The 9,265-nt window shown below is 50.0% G+C and overlaps 1 protein-coding gene across 1 annotated transcript; it reads left to right on the top strand.

Annotated features, from left to right (window-relative positions):
- The first annotated feature begins 2,288 nt into the window (after positions 1-2,288).
- LOC103718846 (putative pentatricopeptide repeat-containing protein At3g49142) lies at positions 2,289-4,242 on the top strand. Its single transcript, XM_039132151.1, has 4 exons — positions 2,289-2,701; positions 3,293-3,573; positions 3,701-3,895; positions 3,983-4,242. The coding sequence occupies exons 1-4, from the start codon at positions 2,289-2,291 to the stop codon at positions 4,240-4,242; spliced, it is 1,149 nt and encodes a 382-aa protein (XP_038988079.1).
- The last annotated feature ends 5,023 nt before the right edge of the window (positions 4,243-9,265 follow it).

The raw sequence follows: 9,265 nt of genomic DNA, 5'->3' as shown, positions 1-9,265 counted from the left end.
CCAAAGCAACTGATTTGATAAGTCTCCAACAAACCACTGATCACGATCGTCGTTGGCGTAACAAGTGTGCCAAGTATTGTCGACCATGGCCAAAATGTCGAATGAGTCTCCAAAGATCACTAATGGTGCCACACTCCAGCACTGCAAATCGAGCAAGCTTTCCACCTATCTGTCCCTATGTGCCTTATCAAGTTTGCCAAGAATCGCCAACTATGGACGAAGTGTCAGACAAGTCTCGCAAAGACCACCAATAGCACTGCACTCAAGCATCAAAAGCCGGATAAGCCTCCTAAGAGGCTACTGGCCAAGAGTCGATAAAATACCTAGTCGAAACTAGGCTCAGATGGAGGGAAGCATGTCTGGCCTGATCACCTAGGTACTAGCCGTCCAGAAATCTAACCAACAGAAGACCCAGCAAGCCAAAACAACCCACCTCTTTGGGTAGGAGAAGAAGGCACCGGGGTAAGAAGCCAAGCTGCCAGCAATGACATAGTGTGCACAGCCCACCAACTTAAAAGCAACAACAAGCAGGGGCAAAGGTCCGAGCTAATCATAAACACAAGCCTCCTGAAATCTGCTCTTAGACACCTCAATCTCAATCCTCCTACCTCATCAGGTTGGAGTAGGAGCCCTGAGGAACTTCAATCTCCGATCTACAACCTCCAATCTCTGACCTTGGGATGTCAAAAGGTCTCATTGACAAGCAACATAGCTTGGAACTAAGGTACATCCCTCCGCGCAATCTCAACCTACAGGTCTATGCTCATAAAATTGAAGTCCTCGACCTCGACATAGCAGCATTGAGAATGGAGGGCAAAGCGCCGGCTTTGTGCAGATAACCCCTTCCTTGATAGATCAGTTCAAGTGACTGATGAGGCAACTAAATAACAACCTGCCAAGGCAGTCTGATCAAAACTCGGCCAACCAAGGTACATAGAAATGAGCTATGCAACTTTAAGCCATGGAATGATCATGGCAAACCATCACAAAGTACGAACAAAAGTACTTACATTTATAAATTCCAAATATTATAGGATAGAAGTATCTTGGCAACCGAGAAATATAAGTATGCTGAGAAGATCCGCTTAAGCTAAGTCTTATGAGATTGGTGGATTTGAAGAAGGTCACGCTCGCCGTGGGCCGACAACACCAACATGGTCATCAAGCTCAAAAAGAAAACCATCCATCTTGTCTTGCGCTTTTGCAGTGGCGCCAAGAAGTGCAAGAAGAAGACATATACCAAATCCTATTTCTCGGGACCTAGTGAGGTAACCTCAGCCACCTTGGGCTATGGAAGATCGGCAATGGGTGAAGTTGGATCAGCGGTGCTTTCACCATGCTACACCTGCTCCTCGATGCCCTCCTTATGTTCTTCGACCTCAGCCTTATCCTCTTCTCACTCCTCAGCATCCGTCTCTTTATTATACTCAGGCAGAGTGAAGGAACTGAACTTCAAATCTCATGTCAGATTACTATATTTAGTATAAAACGGGGATGCAAGAGATGGTAAAATAAATGGTGGTTCTCATGCTTATTTTACTAAAAGAAAAAGTAAAACCAAATACTATGCAGAGGGTGATATTTTTGTTCATATGCCAGACTACCGAGTAGAGGTAATACAAAATTATCACTGCTCGATGGAAATATCTCAATTTTTTTATTGAAATCCATAAATTATTAATCTTATCTCAATATAAGATTATCCTAAATCCAAATTTTTAATTCTCTATCTAAAGATATAGTTTTTTCCAGATTAATTAATTAATGGTGTTGTGTTTAATATATTTACTTAATAAAAAATTAAAAATACTAAAATTTATTTATAAAAAATATACTTTTTAATATATATAATTAATTTTAAATATTTATTAATTTATGTAAATATATTCAATATTCAAAATGGTTCACATTGACCTTCATATAAAAAAAAATATAGTATTTTTTTATCATTTTTTCAGTTAGTTTCTATTAACCAAATATAGTAAAATTTATTTTTTATAATTATTTTCAGATAAATAATTTTTAAGAATTATTAGATTATTCCGCGCTGATGTACCCGAAAATCCTGAGATTAAAATTTGATTGAGTTGAGCTGAGTAATATGTTTCTCGGAGAAACAACTCAAAACTACCGCTTGAACGACGCCCAGGGCCTGGCGTTGCCCAGAATGAGCAGAAGTGTACCTCTTCCAAAACTCCATGACATCGCGAGATCCCCAGGAAAGAAGCCAAAAGAGCCCCTCCGACGAGCAGACAGCCTCAAAAGCCTCCTCTCCGAGCTCCAGCGACATGGTAGCTTATCGTTTCTTCCCCAACTCCACGCCAGAATCCTCAAATCCCCCCAGCACTCCAAGCACCCCTTCCTCCTTACCCGCCTCGCCCACGCCTACCTCCTCTCCAAACCACCTGCCTCCCGCCGAGCGAATCCTCGCCAAGGCCTTTTCCGAGACCTCCCCGCCGCCTCTCTTCCTCTGGAACGAGACCATCAAGGCCCACTCCCGGAACGGCTGCTTCCGAGAATCCATCGACGTCTACCGGCGGATGCTCGCCCGCGGGCTCCGCCCCAACGCCTTCACCTTCACCTTCGTCCTCCCCGCCTGCGCGGGCGTGCGCTCGGCTCCCGACGGCCGGAGGGTCCACGAGGACGCCGTCAGGTTCGGGTGCGACTCCAACCTCTTTGTGGCCACGGCTCTTGTTGACATGTATTCCAAGTGTGGGAGATTCGCGCCGCGAGGGAGATGTTCGATGGAATGCCCCAGCGAGGTACCGCCACCTTCAATGCTATGATTGCTGGGTGGGTCTTAAAAAATTTCCAATATGCTTATATGGATAACTTCTTGGTGCTATCCAAAGTATTTAGTTACATTTTAGTTACTCCAAGCAGTTTGGGAGTAGAAATCCTACCTTACTAGTCCAGATTCACAAAATGAGACTGCCACCATTTTATCTATCTATGGTAGTCCAAGACTCGGGAAATAGTCTACATGAAGAGGCAGGAGGACCATGATTTGATTTAAAAGAATAGCATTTTATCTTTTAAGACATTCTAATGCCACCAACGCTAAGAAAGCTATGTTCTTTATCGTGCTTTGATTGTTTGTAACTACATAGTGATCGATCTACAAATCCCAGAGCCTGCGACAGTGTTCTTGTTCTGTTATTTTTGCTTGAATTCACTGTTTTTTTTCTTTTATTCTGTACTCATTCATGAGTATCTTTGAGATTTAAGGTTCAGTAATCGTTATTTACTTAACTAACATTGGTCTCCATATACATATGTGAATATCACACAGGTATATATCGAATGGGAAATGTGAGGAAGCCATGTCCATATTTGACCAAATGCAGAGATTGGGGGTCCAGTATGATGCAATGACAATGGTGAGCATCGTGCAGGCCTGCGCTTCTCTTGGAGCCCTGCAGAAAGGAAGATGGGTTCACGAACAGGTAATAAGTGCCCACATGGAGATAAATGTTCACTTGGGTGCAGCACTCATAAATATGTATGCTCGATGTGGGAGCATTGAAGAATCACGAAGAGTCTTCAATGAGATGCCAAGAAGAGATCTTATCAGTTGGACGGCGATTATATGTGGATATGGGATGCACGGATTAGCCGATGATGGCAGAATCTCTATTTAACCAAATGATGGAATCTGGATTTAGCCCTGATAGCATTACTTTTGTTGGACTTCTATCAGGATTTAGTCATAAAGGGATGGTTCATAAGGGTCAGATATATTTTAAGAAAATGACTGAAGAGTACTGTATTAAGCCTACTTTGGAGCATTGTAGTTGCATGGTTGATTTGCTTGGTAGGGCTGGAAGACTAGTTGAGGCAGAGGAGTTCATTAGGAAAATGCATCTGGAGCCTGATCCTGGAGTATGGGTGGACTGTTGAATGCTTGCAAGATTCATGGGAATGTTGCCATGGGTTGAGAGAGTTGTAGAACAAGTCTTACGAATAGACCCATGCAATGCAGGTTGGTATGTCTTGATGTCTAACATCTACGCAACTGTGAGACGTTGGGACGGGGTTGCAAAGATGAGACTGCTAATGAAAGAGAGGAAGGTTTCAAAGTCTCCTGGCTGGAGTTCGATCGAGATTGGAGGGCAGAGACACAGCTTCCTTTCATTTGATCGGTCCCACCCGAGGTCTGACGAGATCTACATGCTTATAAAGAACCTGGAGGAGAGGATGCAATCGGAGGATACATTGCAGAAACAAAATGTGTGCTGGTGAATTTGAACGAAGAAGCAAAGGAAGACATGCTATGTGGGCACAGTGAGAGACTGGCAATTGCTTTTGGGATTTTAAGCACAAAGAAAAGGGGAGGTCTTGAGAGTGATTAAGAACTTGAGGGTATGTATGGATTGTCATACTGCAACCAAGTTCATATCCAAGATTGTGAAGAGGGAGATTATAGTTAGAGATGCCAGAAGATTCCACCATTTCAAAGATGGGGTGTGCTCTTGCGGAGACTACTGGTGAAATTGCTAGTCTTAACTGCTCAAGTGTGTATTAGGAATTTAGGATATAGGGTGATTGCGGAGACTACTTGAGTTGATATGTTGGCTTATGCAGTATGAGATTCCTGAATCTACCTTCTAGTTGCCATAAATCTGATGCAAGTCCTATTAATGCGGATTTTCCCTTAGAGATCTGGTTCTGAAATAAATTACTATAGTTAGTAGTCTTAGGAAAGCACATACGTGCTATTTGTAGATGTTGGGGGAATACGGTTTTCCCCCGGTAATACAGTAACCCCGCCGCTAGAAGGCCGCATGATCGCCGACCTCGGACAACTGAGGTCGGCGTCCGACCTCAGAGCCTCCGACCTGGAGAATTTCCGACATCAAAGGTTTATCCACGTCAGCCACCTACTACGGCCGTACCCCTCAGAGGTCTGGCCAAAGGCCATACCCTGCCGCTGTCCCAGCATTTATTACGCGTGATCTCTGCAAATCCCTGGATCACTCAACAATTGATGAAAGTCTCCGGCCTACTCAACAATTAATGCATACCGCCGGCTTACTCAACAATTAATGCGCATGGCTCCAGTTATCTACGGACCCGCAACTCGCCACGGCAAGTCAGCCCAGCAGAGTCCAATCAACGATGATAAGTCTTTGATCTCGGCCATGCCTCCAACATCAATGCAATGATTCACCTGATCGTGCGCCAGTCTGAGCGGCATATCGAGCCGTACAAGCGGCCTCGTCCAATCACACCACAGGTACACCGACCCCCCCTATAAAAGGGAACCTTCGCTTTTCAGAGGGGGGACAAAAAAAAAATAAGAAACACACTTTCTTCTTCTCACATAGATTGCCCCCCTTCTGACTTGAGCGTCGGAGGGCCGGCGCCGGAAGACCCGGCCACCGGCTTTTTGCAGGCACCCCAACGGAGGACGCCACTCGCCGACGGACAGCCGCTCCGTTGCCGCTCCCCCTCCTCGACCGACGATCGCCCCCGGGTCCAATTTCCAGCAACAGTTGGCGCTAGAGGAAGGGCCCGAGTAGCGATCATGAAGTTGAGAAGCAAGGGAGCCTCCAATACCTCCCGGCGCCTCCCACAGAGTCCTGGACATTCCGTCCAGAATCCACCTACTCCGGCTGACCCGGTTCCCCAGGTTCAGCCGGAGCAATTCAATGCTTTGATGCAGCAAGTTCAGGTCCTGGCCGCCGCCGTTCAAGGCCTGCGGTGCGAGGAGGCTTTACCAACACACCCCCCGCAGGCCCAGGCCCTGCCGGAGTTTCCTCCTAACGGCCCAATTCTCCTAGGCCAGAATCTCCACGGCTCTTCCAGAGCCAACGACGAGGAGCGGACTTCCCCCAGAGAGAGCTACCGGGGGGAGATCTCAACAGAAGACCCCAACCCTCTGAGGCTGAGTCAGCCCCAGACCACCGCGAGCCGGAGCAGACCACGACGACAAACCCACGGGTTGGGGAGCTCGACAGAAAAGTTGAGCACTTGGAGCGCCAGATCGCAGCGCTCCACAGTAGGAAGGTAAGGCAGTAGGGAGACTTTGAGTTCACTACCAAATCCTCCTTTTCCTGCCAAATCGAGGATGAGCCGGTCCCAGCGAGGTTCAAAATGCCTCAAGTGGAGCCCTATAACGGAATGACCGACCCTCTCGACCATTTGGAGAGCTACCGAGCCCTCATGGCTCTGCAAGGATCTTCGGAAGCTGTATTTTGCAAGGCCTTCCCAGCGACTCTTCGAGGGACCGCCCGGCTTTGGTTTTCTGGACTAAAGCCGAATACGGTATCCTCCTTTGAGCAACTTGGCAGGCAGTTCGCCACCAATTTTGCCGCCAGCCGGCGCCAACAACGGACGTCAGACTCCCTCCTGGACATCAAACAGAAGGAGGGGGAATCCCTCAAGGAGTATCTGGACCGCTTTACCGCCGCCACGTGGGAAGTTCGCGAGCTAGACCAGTCGATAGCCGTGTCGGCTCTGAAGACCGGGGTTCGCTCCTACCGATTCCTCTTCTCCATTGAGAAGAGCTTCCCGGCCGACTTCACCGAAATGCTGGCTCGAGCCCGGAAGTATGCCAAGGCCGAGGAGGCAGTCGCCTCCAGGCGGGGAGCAATTGAGCCCGCCTCAAAGAAGCAGAAGAAACGTCGCGAGGAATGCGGCCGACAAAGGAGCCGATCCCCCCGTCGAGAGAAGAATCTCCCCCGACTGAGGAGCCCGCCCCGGCAGCAGGGACGACCTCAGCGGAGGACCCCTCCTCGACCGAGGTCTCCACCACGGCCTCGGACATACCCAGGGAGGTACGAGAACTACACACCTGTCAATGCTCCCCGGGCCGAGATCCTGATGGAAATCGAGGGTCAGAACTTCTTCCGACCCCCGCCTCCCATGCGAGACACGGGGGTTCCCCGTAATCCCAGGAAGTACTGTCGCTTTCATCGAGACCGTGGGCACGACACGGAGGATTGCTTCCAGCTCCGGGACGAGATAGAAGCGCTCATCCGTCGGGGAGTGCTCAACCGGTTCATGAGGAACCGATGTGAGGAAAGGAGGCCGACGGAGAATGCCGTACCGCCCGAAAATCCGGACGACAACAGGCCTATCGCCGGCACCATCAATATGATTGGAAGGGCCTCGGCAGGAGCAGCCGCCCAGGGAGCACCCCTAAAGCACCCGCGTACTGATGAAGTCATCTCGTTCTCGGATGAGGACTTGGAAGAGGTTGAGACCCCCCATGATGACGCTGTGGTCATCTCCATGATTGTAAATAAGTTTGATGTAAAACGTGTCCTAGTTGACAATGGAAGCTCAGCTAACATTTTGTACTATCATGCCTACCAAAAAATGGGGTTGCCAGAAGGACATCTCCGGAAGATTAATGCCCCACTGGTGGGGTTCACCGGAGATTCGGTCCCGGTCGAAGGTGAGGCCAGCTTCCTTGTCACAGTTGGCCTCGCTCCCCGGGAGAGCACTGTGAGAACGGACTTCCTTGTGGTCCGTCTGCCCTCAGTCTACAACGCCATCCTTGGGCGGCCAGGGCTAAATGCCCTTCAGGCCGTGGTTTCAACCCGCCATCTGCTCGTGCGGTTCCCCACCGGCCGAGGAGTAGGCGAGGTCCGCGGGGACCAGTTGGTTGCCAAGCAGTGCTACATGGCAGCCCACAGAGTAAGGCAACCGACCGAGGCGCCGATTCAGCCAACAGGCCCCTCACTACCCATAGAAACCCTGGATGCGAGGGACACCCTTTGGAAGAAGCAAGTAAAGCCTGGTGAGCTTCTTGTTCAAATTCCGCTACAAGAAAATTTTTCCGAGCTAACTGTGCAGGTCGGCTCCGGCCTTGGCGCCTGCGAGAGGGATCACCTCATTAGCTTCCTGCGGGGCAATGCTAATGTCTTCGCCTGGTCGCCTGCGGACGTACCGGGAATTGACCCTGAGGTCATGGTCCACCGACTCCAGGTAAAGCCAACCAGCAGACCTGTAAAGCAGAAGAAAAGGGGCTCCGCCCCGGAACGACAACGAGCTGCGGCCGAGGAGGTGGATAAGCTCCTTGGAGCCGGCTTTATCCGGGAGGTCTCCTACCCAGACTAGCTCGCCAACGTGGTCCTCGTAAAGAAGGCCAACGGAAAATGGCGCATGTGCGTGGACTACACCGACCTGAACAAGGCCTGCCCAAAAGATAGCTTCCCCCTCCCGAGCATCGACCAACTCGTCGATTCCACCTCGGGACACCAACTGCTGACTTTTATGGATGCTTTTTCAGGGTACAATCAAATCCGAATGGCGCCAGAAGACGAAGAGAAGACGGCCTTCATCACCGACAAGGGCACCTATTGCTACAAGGTGATGCCTTTCGGCCTAAAGAACGCTGGAGCCACCTATCAGAGGCTGGTCAGCCAAATTTTTAAAGACCAGATCGGCCGAAATATGGAAGTTTACGTGGACGACATGCTGGTGAAGAGCCGAGCGGCGGAGCACCATGTAGCTGACCTCAACGAAACATTCTCCAAGCTCAGGAGATATCGAATGAAGCTCAACCCAGCGAAGTGCGCGTTCGGAGTCACCTCGGGCAAGATCCTAGGTTTTATAGTGACCCAGCGCGGAATTGAAGCCAACCCTGAGAAAATTCGAGCGCTGCAAGAAATGACGCCTCCGAAGACAGTCAAGGAGGTGCAGCGGCTCACAGGGCGGATTGCCGCCCTGGGGAGGTTCGTCTCCCGATCAGCTGAGCGCTGCCTCCCATTCTTCAAGAGCCTCAAACGGCCGAAGGACTTCCGGTGGTCAGAAGAATGCCAGCGGGCCTTTGAAGAGCTCCAGAGCCTTCTGGCCTCTCCCCCGCTACTCACCAAGCCACAGAGGGGCGAAGTCCTTTACTTATACCTGGCCGTCTCCCCAGTTGCGATGAGCTCAGTCCTCGTCCGGGAAGAGGACAAGCTCCAAAAGCCGGTCTACTACATCAGCCGAGTTCTCAGGGATGCTGAGACCCGATACTCCAAACTCGAGAAGACCATCTTCGCTCTTATCATTTCGGCTCGGAGACTCAGGCCTTACTTCCAAGCCCACACAATAGCTATACTGACCGACCAGCCTATGAAGCAAATATTGCAAAGGTCGGATCGTGCGGGGAGGATCGCCAAATGGGCGGTCGAGCTCGGAGAATTTGACCTCGAATATCGGCCCAGGCCGGCTATCAAAGCTCAAATACTCACCGATTTCATCGTAGAGTGTACCCTGCCGGACGACCCCGAGCTGCCATCCGTATCCATGGAGGAAGCACCAAGGCCACCAT

The sequence above is a fragment of the Phoenix dactylifera genome, chromosome 11 (assembly GCF_009389715.1).
Source record: "Phoenix dactylifera cultivar Barhee BC4 chromosome 11, palm_55x_up_171113_PBpolish2nd_filt_p, whole genome shotgun sequence".
Lineage (NCBI taxonomy): Eukaryota > Viridiplantae > Streptophyta > Magnoliopsida > Arecales > Arecaceae > Phoenix > Phoenix dactylifera.
The sequence above is the reverse complement of the archived record's forward strand: the minus strand, read 5'-3'. Positions and strand labels throughout refer to the sequence as shown.